At 60.8% G+C, this 20552-nt stretch overlaps 2 protein-coding genes across 5 annotated transcripts; one reads left to right on the top strand and one right to left on the bottom strand.

The window, feature by feature from the left end:
* The first annotated feature begins 6 nt into the window (after positions 1–6).
* Positions 7–16210, top strand: ARHGAP4 (Rho GTPase activating protein 4). 2 transcript variants are annotated; one of them, XM_029929920.1, is made up of 22 exons: positions 7–127; positions 4186–4393; positions 4496–4658; positions 4856–4918; positions 5227–5409; positions 6043–6171; positions 6252–6473; positions 10785–10886; positions 11036–11227; positions 11319–11403; positions 11669–11696; positions 11943–12045; positions 12688–12748; positions 12861–12938; positions 13022–13156; positions 13261–13366; positions 13461–13694; positions 13776–13849; positions 13942–14125; positions 14283–14375; positions 14614–14728; positions 15717–16210. In XM_029929920.1, the coding sequence occupies exons 1-22, from the start codon at positions 61–63 to the stop codon at positions 15942–15944; spliced, it is 2853 nt and encodes a 950-aa protein (XP_029785780.1). In that variant the 5' UTR covers positions 7–60; the 3' UTR covers positions 15945–16210. The 2 variants fall into 2 exon arrangements, with proteins under 2 accessions (XP_029785780.1, XP_029785781.1); XM_029929921.1 differs by having other exon boundaries at positions 15685–15860.
* A 105-nt stretch (positions 16211–16315) lies between these two features.
* On the bottom strand, positions 16316–19250 carry AVPR2 (arginine vasopressin receptor 2). 3 transcript variants are annotated; one of them, XM_029930419.1, is made up of 4 exons: positions 19219–19250; positions 18313–18366; positions 17061–17945; positions 16316–16850 (listed from the first exon to the last, which is right to left on the bottom strand). In XM_029930419.1, exons 2-4 carry the CDS (start codon positions 18335–18337, stop codon positions 16645–16647), a joined length of 1116 nt encoding a protein of 371 aa, XP_029786279.1. In that variant the 5' UTR covers positions 18338–18366; positions 19219–19250; the 3' UTR covers positions 16316–16644. The 3 variants fall into 3 exon arrangements, with proteins under 3 accessions (XP_029786279.1, XP_029786280.1, XP_029786278.1); XM_029930420.1 differs by having other exon boundaries at positions 19214–19234; XM_029930418.1 differs by lacking the exon at positions 19219–19250 and adding an exon at positions 18875–18963.
* Between the last annotated feature and the right edge of the window lie 1302 nt (positions 19251–20552).

Below are 20552 nucleotides of genomic sequence, written 5' to 3'. Positions count from 1 at the left end.
CCGGCCCGCTCGCGGCCGCGTGGGAGCAACGCGGCTCGACGGCGCGGCTGCCCGGAAGCCATGGCCGCGCACGGGAAGCTGCGCCGGGAGCGGGGGCAGCAGGCTGAGTATGAGGCGCAAGTCAAAGGTGAGAGGGCGCTCCCAGCCCGGTTCCCTTGCGGAGACCCAGAAAAGCCCCGCCGCTGGCCCAGGGCCCGCTGCTCCGCTCCCCCCTCCCCCAAGCCCAGCGACCTCCGGAGGCGGTTGAGGGAGGGAGCCCGAGCCCGAGCCTCTCCGCCTCCTCCTCCTTCCCTCCCTTCCTTTGGTCGCTCTGCCGTCCTCGGTTTCCCCTGCACCTCACACGAGGAGCCCGAGGAGGGAAGGGAGCACCCGGTGTCCCTTTGAAAATGGCATTCTAGCCCGAGCGAAATCAGACACCTCGGCTTTGGTGAGGAGGCGGAGGGAAGGGATCTGCGTGCCTAGGTGGCTGGAGTAGTGATGGCTTTGCCTTGAAGCCGCTGTTTGCCCTCCCGTGGGCGCCGAGGTGGCTCAGAGTTGAGGGCTGCCGTCTGTGGGTGAAACTGGCACAGTGGCTATGGGCCTCAGATACACAGCAAGGCCCGCGCGGAAGCTCTCTGGGCGTGGACCTCCTTGGGTTCCGATAAACACTTTGTGCAAATCTCATGCAAATCAGCCTTGCAAATTCTTAGTCCACAGCTTCTGCCAGTCTTATTCAGGTTACTCTTGCGAAGGAAAGCCGGGAGCATCCAAGTGCCAACAGTTGGGGCCCTAAAATTTCCCCGTGTCTTCAGATGCGTGACCCCATTTATCACTCTCCATCGCTCCGGTTACCGGCGAAATCCCTTCCAACCCAGAGATGCGAGCGATTTCCAGCACAGCAGGCGTCCGCCCGCCCCCTCTGGGGAAGGCGTCCTGGCCTGCTGCGGGAGCCAGCTCCAGGAGACTTTGCAGGGTCTCCAGGCCTTGCCTTTGGGAAACTCTTCAGTCAGCAAATATGGGTCGGTTACTTCACACTGAAAAAGTGGGAATTTGAGCAAGGCTGTCTTCAAAAGGTTCCTTGCCTGCTCGAGGCCTCCAGTGACTTTAGCTTGTAAACCCCTCCTCCCCCCAAAGAAACTTTCTACCACGCTGAAAAAAAGCAGGATCACTGTCTTGACACCCTAAATTGTGAAAGGTCAGCACAGTCGTGGTTTCGGTGGCCGTCTTCTCTTCTGCTTTACTCACAGCAGAAGTGAGACCGTATGCCTTGCTCACAGGAAGTGCTGGTGGGGCCCGCAGTCTCTGCAATTCAAGCCCATGTGGATTCCATCCTCCTTTTCAACAGATGTTTTGCACGCATCTTTTCTGTCCCAGGCCCGGGAAATGCATCGTGCAGGTCCTGTGTGGGGATACACGTAGCAAACATCCCCCAACACAACACGATTAGGCTCAAGTGTGATGCTAACCCCTCTAAAAGGAGAAAGCGCAGAGGTGGAGAAAGGGGGTGGGAGGAGGGCCAGAGCTAGTCTGGGGGGAGGTCAGAATGGCTGAGGATGAGTGCATTTGAGCTGCGATCCGCGAGCTGCTCGGGTCTCTGCACCAGCTCGCTGATTCGGATGCTGCTAAGTCAGGGGTCTCCTTGACAGCAGGCAGCGGACGGTCCAGCCGGGCATGGCTGCCCTGAAGAACAAACGAACCCGCCTGGCGTGCTGTTTTGTTCTGCACGGCACTGTTCAGTTGTAATTGGTCCCCGGGGACCGTTGCTCCGGGAGGTGGGGCAGACACCAGAGGAAGGTGAGGCGCATGGGGACATTTCAGATCTTTCTTGGAATGAAATGAGATTCACTTTTATCTCAAAAATGTTACCCTGATTCGGTGGAGACCGTCCAGACCGCAGGTGGCGGAGAGCCCGCTGCATGGGGCGCTGGGAGCGGAGAGCCAGCCGCCCAGCCGGGCCGCAGCAGCGGGTGTAGGCAGCAGCGGGTGTAGGCAGCCGCTCTCACTGGGCTCTGCTGGCTTCCGGGTCAGGAAGTGCCCCCACCTCTAGCTTATGTTTACCCAGCTTGACCCCTCGGTGGGAAGAGAGCGCTCCTGCTCCTATTCAGCAGTTGGGGTGAAGGCCTGCAGACCATGGCCCCTGGGCCCGCCACTGAGCCCGTTCTGGTGCTGGATGGGGGCGGAGGGGCTCAAGAGTTGGCTGTGCATGTGGCCGCATCTGGGGCTCCTGGAGTCCCCAAGAGGGACCCAGGGGCTGAGAATAAGAAAGAGACCTTCTCGGGGCACCTGGGTGGCTCAGTCCAACTTCGGCTCGGGTCATGATCTGTGAGTTCATGAGTTTGAGTCCAAAGGACGGGCTCTGTGCTGACAGCTCGGAGTCTGGAGCCTGCTTCGGATTCTGTGTCTTTGTCTCCCTTTGCTCCTCCCTGCTGTGCTCTCTCTGTCTCTCTCTCTCTCTCAAAAAAATAAATAAATAAAAATTTTAAAAACGAAAGAAAGACACCGTCTCCAAAGGTAGAGCAGATGAGGAGAAGGGGGTGCCGGGCAGGCAGCACCCACGGAGGCTGCCCCACGCCCATGGCCCCTGGGAAGTCACTGGCAGGACAGCAGGACAAACGGGACGGACATTGAGCTGTTTGCAGGGCAGTCTTTTCAGTGACCTTGACTCCTGCCCCTTCTCACTTCCTCCCACGCCTGCTCCCTGGTCTTCTGCCTCGAGCGGCTCCGGAGCAGCCACTGGAGCTGGGCACTTTCTCTCTGTCACCTGACCTCTGCCTGGCCTCCCCACAGCAGCCCAGGGGGAGCCAGACCATGGTGCTCAGCTGCCGTGTCTCGTCTCTCGGTGACCAGCTGGAAGTCCTTCCCCGGCCACGGGCCCTGGGCTGTCTGCCCCCACTGGCGTGCTGCACGTGTGCACGCTTTCCTGGGCGGCCCGCCCCAGCCACACCGGCTCCTACAGCCTTCACTGTTGCGGGGGCCCGAACACCCTTCCGCACACGGCTCCGTGGCCTTCTGTCACTTCCTCCAGCTCCTGGTCCCCCTCCTCTTGGAGGACCCCTCCCTCCTCCCCGCCCTCACCTCCTGCTCTGCTCTCACCTTGCCGGGTTGGCGTCCTCAGCAGCCTGCTCCTGGACTTTCTAGTATGTGTGTGTCCACCTGTGCGCCCCCTTTCCCATCCTGGCTTTGTGGGGGCAGGTGCCTGGTCAGCCCTCTGTCACGCCAGCCCTCCACATCTAGAATATGCCTGGCACAGACTGGGTACGTAATCAACATTGTGTGGAATGGAGAAACCGATTAATGGCCCTCCCTGGGCACACGGACGGAGGTTAGTAGGTGGGCGACCTGTTTGCCAGAAGCTCAGGTGGTGGATTATGACCCGGGAGCCCGCGTGCCCACTGGGCGCCCAGTGGGCGGCAGAAGTGTTTGTAGCAGGTTGCTTCAGCGTGTCCTTCAGGCGGTTCTTTGCTTTAGTGGGGAAAGCAGTGTTGCCAAATCAAGCCAGCGATAAGGTGTCAAAAGCCAGCCGTGGAGGGGCCCTGGGCGTGGCTCTCTCTGCCAGGAGGTGGATGTGGGGCGCCCTGTGGGTGGGTGCTGGGGAACGGAAACTGGGCTCCGCAAAGAAGCCAGCTCCCTCAGTCCCTTTCCCTTGTCAGCCCCCAACCAGTGGGGCGGCCTTTCCCCTTGGGGGGCCGAGGGCAGGGTTCCCAGCCACTACGGCCACACGTTCGCCGCAGGCTCAGCAGGGCGCCCTGGCGGCCTTGTGTCCTCGCGGCCCTGTGTGTCTGTGCATCTGCAGGGGAGGCTGCCCTGCCTGGGGTCCTGGGTGCCTGAAGGGCAGGAAGTGGCACAGCTCGGGGGGCTTTCCAGGAGCCACGGAGTGATGAGAAGCTCACTTGAAAGGCACCTGGCTGGGGACAGGGGCCAGATGGGGCTGGGGCAGCTTTGTGTTCCCACCGTTGTGACAGGTTCCCGCCATCCGGGGTCGGCTGTGCTCCCTCTCTGCCAGAACGGCCTTCCTCTTCTTCTTCAACTGCTTGGGTCTGGCCCTTCCCCTTCAGCCTGAGCCTGAGGTCCCACTCTGCAGGGCTGCCCTGAGTCCAGCAGGCCTCCCCGGGTCGGGGGGCAGTGTCCTTCCCCTCCTCCGTCTGGGGGTGGCCGTGGAGGGAGGCCCCTTGCCAGCCTGCGGGCCTGAGCCGCCGTCCCTCGCAGAGATGCGCTGGCAGCTGAGTGAGCAGCTGCGCTGCCTGGAGCTGCAGGGCGAGCTGCGGCGGGAGCTGCTGCAGGAGCTGGCCGAGTTCATGCGGCGGCGCGCCGAGGTGGAGCTGGAGTACTCGCGGGGCCTGGACAAGCTGGCCGAGCGCTTCTCCGGCCGCGGCGGCCGCCTGGGGGGCGGCGGCCGGGAGCATCAGAACTTCCGGTAGGCACTCGCAGGGTGGAGTGGGTGGGGTGGCCACGGTAAGGCCTGAGGCCCGGCCCCCCGCTCCCGCGCCCTCCCAGTCTGAGTGGCCCTCTGCCCCAGGAAGGAGCCATCCCTGCTGTCGCCCCTGCACTGCTGGGCTGTGTTGCTGCAGCAGACGCGGCAGCAGAGCCGGGAGAGCGCGGCCCTCAGCGAGGTGCTGGCCGGGCCCCTGGCCCAGCGCCTGAGTCACATCGCAGAGGATGTGGGGCGCATAGTCAAGAAGGTGAGGCCTTGGCCCGGTGCACGGCATGGCAAGGGAGCGGGGGATGGCCTCAGGATCTAGGTGGGGTGGCGCGGGGAGGCTGTGGGGGGGCAGGTGGGCATAAGGCAGAGGGGAGTCCGGCGGAGCCTTGAGTCCCCCCGGCTCGGGTCTGCAGCTGCTGTGCTGGGGCAGTGCTGTGGTCTCACTCTCATCCTCAGAGCAAGGATCTGGAGCAGCAGCTGCAGGAGGAACTCCTGGAGGTGGTGTTGGAGCTTCAGACGGTGAGGACGGGGCCAGGCCTGCTGCGGTGGAAGCTGCTGCGGGAGCTGGCTGTCCCTGGTCAGAGGGACGCCATCATGTCACATCTCCCCAAGCCCTGCTCGAAGAGGAGCGAGTGCCTGGGAGAGACCTGGGGTTCGGGGAGTGCGAGCACAGCCCTCTCTCTCTGCTCTGGGCACGGGGTGGTTGGGTTCACATGGGATTGGCTAGCTCCTGGGTCCGAATCCCAGAAGGCCCCGGAGCAGGAGGGGGAGGCCTGGCTGTGGCCGTGGCCTTCAGCAGGGTGGCTAGGCCTTGGTCCTCCCCACAGGCCAAGAAGACGTACCATGTGTACCACATGGAGAGTGTGAATGCTGAGGCCAAGCTCCGGGAAGCTGAGCGGCAGGAGGAGAAGCGGGCGGGCCGCACCGCCGCCGCCGCTAGCGCGGCCACCAATGAGGCGGGCCCTGTCCGCAAGACCTCCCTCAAGAAGGGAGGGCGGCTGGTGGAAAAGGTGGGCCTGGAGGGTGCCCATCTTCGAAGGCTCTCATTCTGGCCTCTGTGCCTGCGAGTCCCCAGCCTTCACTGGGTCTGCTGGGAGGTGGCGAATGGATGGGGAACGCCCGGCTGGGGAGAGGACAGCCACACAGCTCTGGTCAGCTCTGCTGGCTTTGGACGGCTCCTGAATCTGGGGCTGTAGATGCGGGGACAGGAGAACAGTGTCCCCGTGCTCCTAGCTGGAATCAGGAGAGCTTTGATGCTCCTGAGCCTTTCCGCCCACCTAGCCCTGCAGCCCCCCCCCCCGGCCTCGCACGGTGCCATCAGGTGGCAGAGGGGCAAGAGGACACATGGCGTGGGTGATTGTCTGACACGCGGGCAGAGAGTGTTTGAAAGCATGGGGAGGCGCCAAGCCAGGAGGGGCTGAGGCGCCCCTGGGGTTACCAGCCCAAGTTTGTGCGTGATAGGGTGGAGCAGGGGAGGACATTGGGACTTCTGGGCCATTTCCTTTGAGGGGCCTGTGGGACATCGGGGTCAGAGGTCCCACGTGGAGGGGCTGTGGAGGTGGAGAGTCCACGGAAGGCCTGAGATGGAGGCCTGCCGGCTGGCCGAGTAAATGACCCTGGTGTACTTGTGTGGTCTTGAGCAGCGTCAGGCCAAGTTCTTGGAGCACAAACTCAAGTGCACAAAGGCTCGCAACGAGTACCTGCTCAGCCTGGCCAGTGTCAATGCCGCCGTCAGCAACTACTACTTGCATGACGTGTTGGATCTCATGGATGTGAGTGCCGGGCGGGCAGGCTGGGCCTGGTGCCCCTCGCCCTGGGGCCCATCTGAGCCGCGTCCTTGCTTTCTCCCCAGTGCTGTGACACAGGGTTCCACTTAGCCCTGGGCCAGGTGCTCCGGACCTACACGGCTGCTGAGACCCGCACCCAGGCCTCCCAGATGCAGGGCCTGGGCAGCCTGGAAGAGGCAGTGGAGGCCCTGGATCCTCCGGGCGACAAGGCCAAGGTGCTAGAGGTGCACGCAGCCGCCTTCTGTCCCCCGCTGCGTTTTGACTACCAGCCCCACGAGGGCGATGAGGTGAGGGTCATTGCCCCTGCCCCTTGGGCCCCAGGCACTATGCAAAGCACTCTGTGCCTTGTCACAGCCGTTCAGTCAAATGAGTTCCTGCTCAGTCCTCCATTCAGTGGCCTCGAGGCTGCCCTTAAGTTTGGCCACTTGCATTGGAATCGAGCGAACTTGTGCAGCTCAGTCCGTGAACACGCACGTTCCCACCAGCACAGACCCAGCAAAAACACCCCCGAGTTGACAGCAGGTACCAGGTGGGTATGGGGCTGCTCATACAGTCTTCCAAACGTTCTCCATGTTTTACACATTTCGTAATGCGAGGTTGAAGGGAAACCAGCCCTGGAATACAGCTAGCGTCTTTTTACTGGTCTCTGAGCTGCTGTTTCCTCTACCAGTTTATCCCAGAGGGCACTGAATGGCCTGGGGTTACATGGAGCTGTTAGCTTTTTACTCTGTATTTTGATCCGAGTCACAGTTGAGAAAGTCAGATGTTACTCAAGGCTCTCGATGGCACCCCTGCCTCCCTGTGTAGCCCTCTAGGTGCTTTTCTCCCGACTTCGTCTCAGGCAGTCTGTGACTCTGCTTGTCTGAAAATGCCTGTATTCTCTCCTTGAGATGGATTGGTAGTTTAGCTGGATATAGAACTCAGGGTTGAAAATAATTTTCCCTTTAGACTGGTAAGGGCATCCATCGCTCTAGGCTTTCAGTGCTGTAACTTTTCTCCCTGAAGCTTTTAAGAGTCTCTTTCCCTCTTTTAAATTGTATGCTGATGTTCTTCAGGGATCCTGTTTCCTCCGCAGTGCTGGACAAGCGCTGGGTGCTGTCACTGTAAAATGGGGTGTCCTTAGGTTTTGGGCTCATATTATTTCTTCAATCCCTTCCTCTCCTTAACTTTCTTTTCTCTCACTTTCAGGAATTCTTGTAACTGGTTGTTGGGCCGCATGGGTTGATTCTCTAATTTTCTTATCTTTTCTCTTTCCTATTCCCCCACCTCTATTCCTTCTAATTCTGCTTCCTTAATGATTTCCTCAACCCCTCACTGGCTTTTTAAAACGATTTACTCTCACAGTTTTTGTTTCTAAGAATTCTGTTTTGTTTTCCAAATTCCAATTTAAAATAACCCTATGTTGTTCTTTCATGGATATAATATCTTCCCAAATGATTCTGAAATGGTCATTTTTGTTTCCTTGACATTTTTCTTTGCTCCTTTTCTGTTTTCTTGCAGTTTTAAAAAAGCTTGCTTTTGTCTTTCTCTTTCATTTTAGAGCTTGCCTCAAATGGCTGGTAATTCCTGGCCATCAGGAAGCACTGAGAGGCGGATTAGGTATTTGCTGTGCTCAGGCAGTTAAGCGTCCACTCTGGGTTTCACCTTGGGTCATGATCTCACGGTTCGTGAGTTCCAGCCCCAGACTGGGCTCTGTGCTGACAGATTGGAACCTGCTTGGGATTCTGTCTCCCTGTCTGCCCCTCCTCCACTTGCTCTCTTTCAAAAATAAATAATATATTAAGAAAAAGATATTTGATGTGCACAAACAGAGCTTGTCAACTGGGGGCTTCCCCTCTGGGGCTCAGACCATTGCTTTGAGGGTGTCCCCCATGGTGGGGAGTGGGCCATCGTCCTAGCAATAAGACAATGCTAGAAAGGGTCAGTAGGACTTGGGCTGAGGTTAGGGGATTTGGGAGAGGGACTTGGCTCTGACCTAGATACTGTGAGGAAGCATGTGGAAGTCTGATTGGATGGTTCATAAATCTCATCTAGGAGGCAAGACGTGGTCGGGGTGGAGGCGGGGTGGGGGGCACTGAAGGGACGCAGTAGCCTGAACAGAAGGAGGTTTGGTGATTTTTGTGGCTTGGACAGAGGTCTGCACTCACATGTCACTGTGGGGTGGTCTTGCTTTGCTCTCCCTCTATCGCGGTCACACAGTGACCTTGTCTGACGCTGATGCTCTGTGACAGCCCTTATGTTCAGTAGCATAACACCCAGTCACGTCTGGGCAGCTCCACACGGCAGCGGCTGCTTTCTTCTTTGTCATCACCAGGAAGTTTTGTCCCCTTCGTTAGCTGTGACTACTGTCCCTACGTCCAGAATCCCTCTGATTTATCCCTTCCGGAGGGCAAACCTCTAGTTTTCTGCTAATTGTATGGGTTTGGGGGGAGGGTCTTCTAATGTCAATGTCCCCTAGGACCTGGATAGACTTTTTAATTTTATTTTTATGGTAAAATATGCATGAGGTTTACCACTTTAAGTGTGTGTGTGTGTGTGTGTGTGTGTGTGTGTGTGTGTGTGTGTATCGAGAGTCACTTGCTTTATCAACAGAGCCAGGCGTCCCCATTTTAACCATTCGGAAGTGTGATACTCAGTGGCATCAGTTGCATTGACATTGTTGTGTAAATGTCCCCACTGTCCATCTCTGGAACTTTTCCATCTTCTCAAACCAAATTCTGCCCAATTAGACACTAACTCCCCCTCCCCCAGCGTCCTGGCACTGCCCCCACCATCCTACTTCCTGCCTCTATGAATTTAGATCTAGATCTAGACTACTCTAGATCACTCGTACAATGGAATCATACTGTGTTTCTGTATTGTGACTTGCTGGTTTCCTTCATCCATGTTGTATCGCTTCTCAGCCTTTTGGCTAAGATCAAGTGTCGTACATCCATGTCGTAGCCTGTGACAGGAACTCCTTCCTGTTTTGGGGGTGTGTGTTTTAAGAGCGAGCACAAGTGGGGGAGGGGCAGAGAGAGGGGGACAGAGGATCTGAAGTGAACTCTGTGTTGTCAGCAGCGAGTCCAATATGGGACTTGAACTCATGAACCGTGAGATCATGACGTGAGTCCAAGTAGGACGTTCAACTGACTGAGTCACCCAGGTGCCCCACCTTTCTTTCTTTAAAAAAAAAAATGTTTACTTAATTTGAGCGAGAAAAAGAGCTCGAGCTGGGGAGAGGGAGAGTGAGAGGCTGAGAGTCCCAAGCGGGCTCCGTGCTGTCACTGTTGAGTTCGATTCAGGGCTACATCCTGTGAATCGTGTGATCACGACCTGAGCCAAACTCAAGAATCTGGTGCTTAACCGACTGAGCTACCAGGCACCCTAGGATCTCCTTTCTTTTTAAGGCTGAATAATGTTCTATCCTATGGACAGATCACATTTTGCTTACCAGTTCATCCGTTGATAGACACTTGTGTTGCTTCCTTGTTTTGGTGGCTGTGAGCCTCCTGTGGTGAACGCAAGTGTGCAAATCTCTCCTCCAGGGGGCGCCCAGGGGGCTCAGTCGGTTGAGCGTCTGACTTGGGCTCAGGTCTGGATCTCACAGTTTGTGACTTCAAGCCTTGAGTTCAGGGCTCTGTGCTGACAGCACATATGATTGCCTGGGATTCTTTCTGTCTCCCTCTCTCTCTGCTCTTCCCCCCTACCCCCGTCTCAAAATAAATAAACTTTAAAAAATACTGCTTTATTGAGGTATGAATCAAATACCATGTAATCCACCCATTTAAAGCGTGCAATTCAGTGGCTTCTAGAATATTTGCAGTGTTATGCAAGCATCACCACTATCTTATTCCAAACTGTGTTCACCCCTAAAAAGAAACCTTGGGCCCATTAAGCAGTCACTCCCCACTCCCCCTCCAAGTCCCTGGCACCCACTCATCTCACTGTATAACTTTTCCTTCTCTTTATGATGTTTTTTTTTAATGTTTATTTTTGGGAGAGAGAGTACTCAAAAGAGCAGGGGAGGGGCAGGAAGAGAGGGAGAGAGAGAATCCCAAGCAGGCACCGTACTGTCAGTGCAGAGCCTGACGCAGGGCTGGAGCTCACAAACTGTGAGATCATGACCTGAAGGGAAATCAAGACTCAGACGCTCCACCGACTGAGCCCCCCAGGGCCCCCTCACTCATCTACTTTCTGTCTCTGTGTCGTTGCCTCTTGTGGGCATGGTATGTAAGGGGATGGGTCCCATGTGTGCCTCTTCTGTCTGGCTGCTTTCACTTAGCGGAATGTCCGCAGGGCTCCCCTGCATCGCAGCATGGATCGGCCGGACAGCATTCATTTTTGTGGCCGAATGACCTTTCACGCGCTGCCACCCGCCGGGCCGCTCTGTCTTCAGGCTGTTATGCGGAGTGCTACCACGAGGGGCCCAGGGAGGTGCCCCGGCCGCTTTCCGGAGCGGTGTGGCGCAGCGCGAGAAGCGGTGGCCCTGGACGGCAGCCACCGAGACAGTGGAAACGTGCCCACCTCCCTCGTGCCCCCTGCCCAGCCCCACTTCCACGTCTGAGCTTTCTGTCCCCAGGCTCAGCCCTCAGTCCCCTGGACGCTGCCCTCCACAGGTGGCTGAGCTCCAGGTGGAGATGGAGCTGCGGGACGAGATTCTGCCCAGAGCCCAGAATATCCAGAGCCGCCTGGACCGCCAGACCATCGAGACGGAGGAGGTATGAGCGCTCCGCCTCAGGGCGGGGACCGGGACTGAAGCCATGGAGCCAGGTGGCCGTGGCCTCCCCTCCCCTTTCTTTCGGACTTGGACTCTCTGTCCCTCGGTTGTGCCCCAATTCTTCCTCCCCTGGTGCCGTGCCCTCCCCAGGTGAGCAAGACTCTGAAGGCCACACTGCAGGCCTTGCTGGAGGTGGTGGCATCGGAAGATGGGGACGTGCCTGACTCTTTCCAAGCCAGCCCCTCCACCGAGTCCCTCAAGTCCACCAGCTCGGATCCAGGGCCTCGGCAGGCTGGCCGGAGGCGTGGCCAGCAGCAGGAGACTGAGACCTTCTACATCACGGTGGGGAGGGTGCGGCTGGGGGGCACGGGCAGGGCGCAGGAAGGGCCCAGAGTGCGGGTTACGACTCTGGGCTCTTCTTGGGGCTTCCCAGAAGCTCCAGGAGTACCTGAGTGGACGAAGCATCCTTGCCAAGCTGCAGGCCAAGCATGAGAAACTGCAGGAGGCCATTCAGCGAGGTGGGCCCCGGTCCTGGCCTTTGGCCAATTTCTCCCCACGCCTAGGGCCCGGAGTGGCACGTGTCCTCAGCCCTCCTACCTGGGAGCCCCAGCCAGCCCATTTCCTGTCCACCTAGAGACTCTGGTTGGCATGCAGGGGGTAGCCCCACAAGGGTGCTGGCCCGTATCTTGCCACCACCCTTGACCTTCAGGCCATGCCTTTCTCTGTGTGGGACATTGACGACCTCCCCGCCAGAAACCCACAGCAGTGTTTTCTCCTCCCCAGGTGACAAGGAGGAGCGGGAGGTGTCTTGGTGAGTGCTTCATGCAGGGCTGATTCGGAGGAGTTAGTGCGCCGTGGGGGCCAGGCTGCAATGTCTGCACCCCCACCCTTGGGGCCCAGCTCTGCTCTGCATTGTTCTCTGGCTTCGATTTTCCACTTTGCCCACCGGGTTCTGGAATACCTCGTGGGCTCCAGAGTCCCGTTTGCCGGGGCTAGGGGGCGGGACAACCTGTTGTCCGTGCCCCCTCCCCTCTGAGCCAGCTTCTGTTCACCACAGGACCCAGTACACACAGAGGAAACTCCAGAAGAGCCGCCAGCCCCGCCCCAGCTCCCAGTATAACCAGAAACTCTTCGGGGGAGACATGGAAAAGTTTATCCAGGTATTGGCCTGCCTCACAGTGCACTGCGTGCAGGCCCCTCCCCTGCATTTTGGTTTCTGTGCAGCCCGGGCCGTCTCGCTCATCCTGTTGTCTGGCACTCCAGTGTCCTCCATTGCCGACCACTGGTCAACTCCTCCCTGGGCGGACCTTTCTCAGGCCTCCGCTGAGGGAAGGGAACAGGCGGGTACAGAAAGCCTCAGGCGGGAGCACGGTGGCGGGGGTGGAGCCCACAAGCCCTGCTTGTGGCTGGGATGGTACTGGGGACCCTGGACACTGAAATGGGGGAGGCCAGAAAGGTGTGAAAAGAACAGTTCTGACGTGATTATGGACTTCGTGTGTATTGAAAAGACCCGACGGACTCCTTAAGTGAACACATTTGAGTTTTGCAGCGTCACCTGATTCCAGGTCTGCATGCAGCATCCGGCTGCACTTTTGCCGCCAACAGCACCGGGCAGACGGTGTAAGGCCTAAAAGGGCAGACGCATGGGAGCGGCTCTCACACCCCACGTGCCCCCCCCCCCCCCCCCCCCCCCCCCCCCCCCCCCCCCGCCTTGCCAATAGCTGTAATGGGTTGGTAAGAGAAAACACAAGGGAGCAGATGACAAGGGGGGAAAGTGATGTGAATGCCCTCTCTGTCCCCAGAGCTCAGGCCAGCCTGTGCCCCTGGTGGTGGAGAGCTGTGTCCGCTTTATTAACCTGAATGGTAAGCAAGCCCCGGGCCCTCATACTGCTGGCCTGGTGCTCAGCACCGGGCGCCCGAGCCTGAAGGGGTTGGGGACGGGCCTCGGCACCCATGCACTCTCGTCCTCCCTCAGGCTTGCAGCATGAGGGCATCTTCCGGGTATCAGGTGCCCAGCTCCGGGTCACAGAGATCCGTGACGCTTTCGAGAGAGGTAGGGAGCGGCGGGATGGGGTGGCAGTGAGGCGCTAGCCAGAGCCGCTGTGACCGGCCCGCCGCTACCTCGCTGACCCTCAGGGGAGGACCCACTGGTGGAAGGCTGTACGGCCCATGACCTGGACTCTGTGGCGGGGGTGCTCAAACTCTACTTCCGGAGCCTAGACCCCCCGCTCTTCCCACCGGACCTGTTCAGAGACCTGCTGGCTTCTGCAGGTGCGGCGGGGGCCCGAGGTAGGCTGGGGGGTGCAGGGGACGCTTTCCGGTGGCCGTGGCCACACTCACGTGCTCGTCTCTCTGGGCGACGGCCTGGGCCACAGAGCTGGAGGTCGTGGCGGAGCGGGCGGAGCTCGTGAGCCAGCTGCTGGCCCAGCTGCCTGGCCCGGTGCTGGTGGTCCTCCGCTACCTCTTCACCTTCCTCAACCAGTGAGTACTCCTTAGGGGATAAGGAGGGCTGCCCGCAGGGGTGCAGGGGACGCCGCGTGGGAGCTCCCTGCCTGTGACCCATGTCTGCCCCCAGCCTGGCGCAGTACAGCGACGAGAACATGATGGACCCCTACAACCTGGCCGTGTGCTTCGGGCCAACGCTGCTGCCGGTGCCCGCGGGGCAGGACCCTGTGGCCCTGCAGGGCCGGGTGAACCAGCTGGTGCAGACGCTCATCGTGCAGCCGTCGAAGGTGTTCCCCTCCGTGACCCTGCTCCCTGGCCCGGTCTACGAGAAGTGCATGGCGCCACCTTCCACCAGCTGCCTGGGGTATGCCCTTTGTGTGCTGGGCTCGGGGGCCCAGCACAGGGGAGCCCCGTCCCCTACTCAGACGCCTTGCTCTGACCTCAGGGACGCCCACCTGGAAAGCCTGGCGGGGGAGAATGAGCCGGAGCTGGAAGCCGTTACGCCTGCCCAGGAGGACAGTGAGTGGGGGTTCAAGACGAGGAGGGCCCGGCCCCATCTCCACACTGAGCGCCCGCTCCACCTCCCAGCTCGGACCCCTTTTTCTCCCCAGACCTGGAGGGGGTCATAGAGGCTGTGGCCTGCTTTGCCTACACGGGCCGCACGGCCCAGGAGCTGACCTTCCAGCGCGGGGACGTGCTGCGGCTGCTCGAGCGGGCCTCGGGTGACTGGTGGCGGGGCGAGCGAGCAGGCACCCGGGGACTCATCCCGCACAAGTACATCACGCTGCCTGCGGGGTGAGTGGGCCGCCGCTCGGCCAGCCAGGTTTTCGGTCTGCCCCCTGCCCCGCGTCCTAGCTTCCCCAGGCCCAAGGCACCCGCCACCGAGCCGGCCGGCCCCCAGGGCCTGTCCTCGGGAACGGGCACTTCCAACTGGCTGTCTCTCTGATTCCAGTGCAGAGAAGCAGGCGGCCGGCCAGGGGCCACAGGCTACAGGGGAGCCGCTGAGCAGTCCAGACGTCCTCTTGGCCACGGAATTTGTCCACCGGTGAGCAAGGGAAAGACTGTTCCTTGGGAAGAGCCACTGTGATGGCCCCACTCACTCACCTCAGCCAGCGATGGCCAGGCAGCGAGTGCCGGGCCGTGTCAGAAGGGGCCAGGGTCTGGCTGTGGCCACTCGGATGGGGGCCCATTGGAGGAAAGCCGTCCAGCTAAGGGGCACCACAGGAAGACAGAAGGGACCCACTGGGCCAGCCTCACTGTTCTCCCTCCCTTCTCGCCTGCAGGCCAGAGCCATGCACCCCACCTGAGGCCCCTCTGGGCACACCCGGGGGGCCCTCTGGGCACAGACGGCCCTGCTTGGTCCCTGCCTCCCCGGAGCGATACGTAGAGATAGACAAGGTGAGAGCGGGGGCTGGCTGTGTGGCAGATGGGGGCACCTCTCCTGGGGGGAGTCTGTCTTTCCTGGCCTCACAGCAGCTGGCGAGCCCAGCCCAGGGAGGGCTCAGCCAGCCAGGGTGTGAGCCGAGAGGGGGGAGGATGAGCCCAGAAGCAGGGTTGAAGGGGCACTGGGGGGGCATGCGCTTGGGCTTCTGGCTTGGTTCTTGAATGTGAAGTGGCGAGCGCGGGCAGGGGCCTCCCAGGCAGGCGCCTCCTGGGCAGGCATGACGTCTGGATCCAGGATAGGTGACAGGTAATGACGCAGCAGGCACTTGGTGGGCCGAAGAAGAGGAAGATGGAAGAGAGGCCGGGGAGCCGGGCAGGGTGGTGGTTCTCCCAGTGGGTGAGAATAGGTGTGGCTTGGGGAGACCAGGCCCCCTGCTCTGACGGGCCTAGTGCGCCCGACAGCGCTGGCTGAGACAGCAGCCCTGGCCCAGCGACAGCGGGAGGAGACAGCACAATAGAATGTGTGCCAGCTGTGGCCCAGTGGCAAGGGCATGAGCCAAGCCACACGGACGCTAATGCCCGAGGAGCTGAGCCGAGTGCTAGGGGTGGTGTGGGGCAGCCCTGGGGAGACCCCAGGGGAGGCGGGCAGCGGGCACAGCCGTCTGGGGTGCAGATGGACACCAACCTGGGAGGCCAGGGAGACAGTGGCTATGAGAAGAAGGGGGATCTGGGCCTCAGCCACAGGAGTCCCCACATCAGGGCTGGGCTGAGGAATTGCTGTCCCCAGAGGCCGCTGTGCCAGCCACACTGAAAGTGGCAGAAGGAAAAGCAGGCGGGGAGGAGGGACGTGATGACAGGAAGGTGGCCGAGGACTTTGGTTTTGGCATGAAGAAAGGGTTCAAGTGGACCCCCGTGCAGCAGAGGCGGGAAGGCCCCAGTCTCGGCTCAGCTGGCAGCACCGCTCCCACCAGATGCTGTCCCTTCGTCGTCGTCTCTCCTCCAGGCTGTGGCGCAGACCATGGACTCTGTGTTCAAGGAGCTCTTAGGAAAGACCTCCACCCGCCAGGGCGTCGGGCCCACGGCCGGCCACTCCCCCAGCCCCGTGCCCAGCAGCCTGAAGCCTCCAGCCTGCGGCCGCCTTGGCAAGAACAAAGTCTTTTCCCGTGGCTCCGGGGCCCCGGCACCCACAGCGCCCCATTCTCAGGGCCTGGACTCGCCCCTCAAGCATTGATGTGCTACTCCCTGGCCTATCTGGCAAGTGCTGGGCTCCTGTTCTCGTCCCCTCTGCAGGGGAGAATACAGCCGCCCCAACACTCCCCTGCCGGCCCTGGCCCCAGCTCAGGCCCCTTTGGGAGGCGGCTGAAGGAGGCCGAGAGCGGGCCCCTCGTGGGCTTTGCCGGGAGGGCTTGTGGGGGGCTGTTGGGCCTCAGCTGAGGGTGCCAGCCTGGTGGAGGTGGGCATGCGTTGGCCACCATTTATAAAGATCTGTGCATTGACTCCTCTGTGTGAGCTGTGCCCGTGTCTGTTGGGGGGACAGTCTCAGAAGGATTTTCCACGCTGCCCTACAACCCCTGTTATCCCTATCCAAGGAGACTCATCGAGTGGAAAATGAGCTGGAACTTTTATTCAGGAGAGGGGAGGGCGGAAAGGGGGGCGACAGAGGCCCCGCCCACTTCCCTTCCTCCTGGGCTCCCTGGGACCTCAGGGGCAGTCACTGGCAGGGGTGGGAGGCATGTGCCACCCCAGGATCCTGGGGCCCATCGTCGCTGCCATAGCCCTTCCCCACACCCAGCACCAAGGAGCTGACCTCTGGCTTTTAGCCTCGGAACCAATTCCCAGGCAGCCGCCTTTTCCCAGGGGCTCCCAGGGCCAGCTCCAGGTAGGCGGCTGAGCGTCGCAGAGCCTCCAGAAGGAAGGCGCCCCCTGGCTTCTCAGGAGGAAGTGTCCTTGGCCAGGGAGGAGTTGCCGGTGGCACAGGACTCGTCCGGGCCCCCCGGGCTGGGTGGGGCCCGCCTCCGGGCCCAGCAGAGGAGGCTGCGCAGCTCCGAGGAGATGCTGCTGCTGAAGGAGGCGTAGATCCAGGGGTTGGTGCAGCTGTTGAGGCTGGCCAGCAACATAAGCAGCACAAAGGGGGGCCCTGTGGGGGGTGGAAGAGTCCGGCCTGGGGTGAGAGTGCCTGGGCAGGGGCGCGGCGACCCCACCTGCTCACTAGGAATGGCCATCCCATCCCTGTGAGCACACGTGTGCCCGCTCGGGAGGCCCCGGCTGGATGTGCCTGTGGGGGTAAAGGTGCATGTGCGGCCAAGCCTGAATGGCCCCCCGGAGCCCTAGCCACAGCCACACCCACCTTCCCGGGGTGCCTTGGGGTCCCACGCTGACCACAGCTGCACGAGGAAGAAGGGCGCCCAGCAGAGCACATAGACAATCACGATCACCAGTGTCATTCTCACGGTCTTGGCCATGGCTGCCGACACCCGGGCCCCCTCACCGGGACTGCCTGTCCGGTGCCCTCCACGGCAGCGCCCAGCCCTCTCTGCCGGCCCGGGCACCAGGCTGGCGTGAATCTCCCGGAAGATGAGCACCTGGCAGGCGGCGATGCCCAGGGCAGGCGCCACGAACACCATTAGGGCAATCCAGGTGACGTAGGCTCGGACGCCCCAGGGCTCGACAAAGCGGGCCCAGCAGTCAACGACCCCAGTGCCATCTCCCACGTCACGCTTGGCGAAGATGAAGAGCTGGGGCAGGCTGAGAATGAGCGAGAAGGCCCAGGCCACCAGCACCGGCCGGTTCCAGTGAGCTCCGCCTCCGTGGCGGTATGCCAGCATGGGGCGGCAGATGGCGCGGTGGCGGTCCAGCGTCATGGCCAGGATCATGTAGGAGGAGGCGTACATGCCCACCATCTGCAGGTACTTTACTGCCCGGCACAGGGCATCAGGCCCACGGAAGCGGTCGGTGGCATCCCATGCCAGCTGGGGCAGTACTTGGAACAGAGCCACAGCCAGGTCGGCCAGGCACAAGTGGCCGATGAAGACGTGCATGGGCGCCCAGCGACCCCGCCGACCCCGGCGCGCCAGGGCGCCCAGCACCAAGCCATTGCTCACGGCCACAGCCACAAACACCGTGGAGAGCAGGGCTAACTCCGCCTGGACTAGCTGTGGGTCCCGGGAGTTCGGCAGCTCCTCCTTGCTGTCGTTGCCTGGTGGAATAGGTCGAGAGAGGGGCCGGGGCACAGCTGGGCAGGGGTGGGGGAAGAGGGCCAGGTTAGGGTATGTGCTGTGCAATGGGACCTGGAGAGGCGGAGCCAGTGACCTGAGCAGCCCTCAACCAGTGCCTCCTGCTTCCCTCCAGTCTCCCAGCTCCTGGCAGAGCACAAGCCTCTAGCTGTGGGGAGGGGTGGGGAGGGAAGGGCAGCCACGTCTCCCAACACCCCCCTCCCCGGTGAGCTCACAGGGCCATCCCCTCCCCTCCCCATGTTGGCAGGTGAAGGAGGTCTCTGAAAGAGGGGCTTCTGTGACTCATCCAACCCCACTCAACCTACCTGGCTCACCCTGGTGGAGGGATTGGGGGGGGGGGTAGGGGCCCAGGGGCTGGAACCTTACCAGATGTGCTGGATGCCATGAGCATGGTGGGGCTCAGGCAGGCGTCTGGAGCACCTGGAGGAGACAGGGTGTCGCACTCAGCCTCTCATCCGAAGGGCCAGCCCCATTGCCCCAGTTTCTACACAAGGGTCCCGAGAGAGGTGCCATGGTGGAGGGGTGCCTGTGGGGGCGGGATCTAGCTTGTGTGCAGCTGCATGTGTGCGTGTGCGCATTCGTGTGTGTGTGTGTGTGTGTGTGTGTGTGTGTGTGTGTGTGTGTTCCCGTGATGAGGTGTGAGGGGGTCCACCCTTACCCAGGTCAAGGTTGGTGAGGTCTGGCCCCATGAGTCAGACATGAACCTCAGGACCGGCTGTGCCCCTCCCAGTCCTGGGCAGCTTAACATAGACACACAAGCGCTAGGACCCACCTCATCACCCACAAGACTTGAAGAAGACATACAGACAGTCCCCCTGCACCGTGCCTACCCCTGTGGCCTGCAGAAGCCAGGAGATGTGGCCATCTGAGGGCTGGGGCTGGGTGAGGAGAGGCCGGCATGTCCCCGGGGTCCCTCGAAGCGGCTTACCTGGCTGGGCTGTCTGGGCTCCGGGCAGCTGGGCAGTGGCGGGCGTGAAGGTGGCCCCAGAGCTCAGATCTGCTCTCCATCGCCTGCCCCGCCCCAGCCCGGCCTCTGGGAGTGACCTGCCCAGGAGGGGACTTCCTCTCCCTCCCCTCCCCCACGTGCCTCTCCTGGCCTCCTGCCTGTGGCAGCGGGAAGTAGTCCCCTGGCCTCCTGTGCTGCCCTTCCTGTCCCTGCCCTCCCAGGTCTGTCCCCCAGCTCCAGAGGGCCTGAGCCCTCCCAGGCGGGTCCTCGGCTTGCCCATCCCCCTCAACTCCTGCCTGCCCCTGCCCCCACAAGGCCCACCTTACTAGAAGATTGGGTCTGGCCGGGCTCTGGGAGATCAGTTAGCTCAGCTCCATTTCATAAGTGGGGAAACTGAGGCCAGAGATGGGGGGCTGACTGAAGATCACACAGCTTTTGCATGGCACAGCTTGACTCCTTTCCAAGGCAGGCTCCTTCTGTCCCTCTTGGATCAGGGCGAGGAAGGGGTGCGAGCTGGCCTTAGTCCCCACTACTTAGAGCGCTGGCTCCTCCCAGGCCTACGAAGGGCCCGCCCCTCCTAAATTAGGGCCTCCGGAGATGAGGGACAGGAAAGGAGGGTGTGGGGCCGGTCAAGCCGGGGCTTAATGTGCCCTGTGAGAGCCAGCTTCCTCCCCAGGGTCCTGTGGGGGCCAGGGACACCCTCCCCTCCTCCCCCACCTGCAGCTACCTGTCCTCCAAGGAAGAGGCTTCAGCTCTCTGTCTCTCTCTGTCTCTGTCTTTCTGTCTCTCTGTCTCTCTCTCGCACACATACAGACAGACACATCCATGTGTGTGCAACAGCGGTATGCCCACAAAGGCACACACACGTGACATAGACACAGAGAAACACAGTGTGTGAAGGGCCTGAGAGAGGGGCTTCCCTGCCAGGGGCTTCCAGCTGGGCTGTCCCTCCGTCCTCAGCATCCAGGACCCCTCCCCCATGCCAGGCAAGCATTTCTCTCCTGTCCCAGGCCCCCCTTCCCAGCCCTCTCCTGCTCTGGCTCTTGCCAGGACCCGGCCTTGCTCAGACAAGGCCTGCAGGCCCCGCAGGACCAGGCTCTCGGCCCAGTTGGCCCTGTTTTCCTGTTTGTCTGTCTTCTCTGATGACCTGCGAGGCTAAAGGCCAAAACAGCTCCGCACTGGCCAGGCCCAAGTCCAGCCAAGCCTGAGGCCTCCTCTTCCTGGCCAGAGAGCCCGGGGGGGCAGCACACTCATGCATCCCCCCCTGCGTACTGCACCCCTGCATGCTGCACATACTACGTCCACACGTACGTTCAGCACAATCCCTCTCTCTCTCTCACACACACATGCACACACACCCCACGCACTGCTGGACTGTGGGAGGCAGGTTGCAGAATGCTGACGTCCCACGTCTGCCGGCGTCAGCCACACCTTCTCCCAGGTAACCGCGCTGCCATTATTAACATGGAAGCAAAGAAACCACTTTTCTCTTGCCTTTCAGATCAACAAAAATGGTAGAAAGTGGAGTTCCTGGCCATGATTCTAGAAGAGATTTTCAAGGGAAAGCTGTGAGCCCCTGGTAAAGAGTCACAGCACACCCAGTGCGTCCGGTCCTTTCTCGACCCCGTGGCCCCTGGGCTGGGGCCTGCTCTCGTCTCAA

This window comes from Suricata suricatta, chromosome X (assembly GCF_006229205.1).
Source record: "Suricata suricatta isolate VVHF042 chromosome X, meerkat_22Aug2017_6uvM2_HiC, whole genome shotgun sequence".
NCBI classification, from domain to species: domain Eukaryota; kingdom Metazoa; phylum Chordata; class Mammalia; order Carnivora; family Herpestidae; genus Suricata; species Suricata suricatta.
The sequence above is the reverse complement of the archived record's forward strand: the minus strand, read 5'-3'. Positions and strand labels throughout refer to the sequence as shown.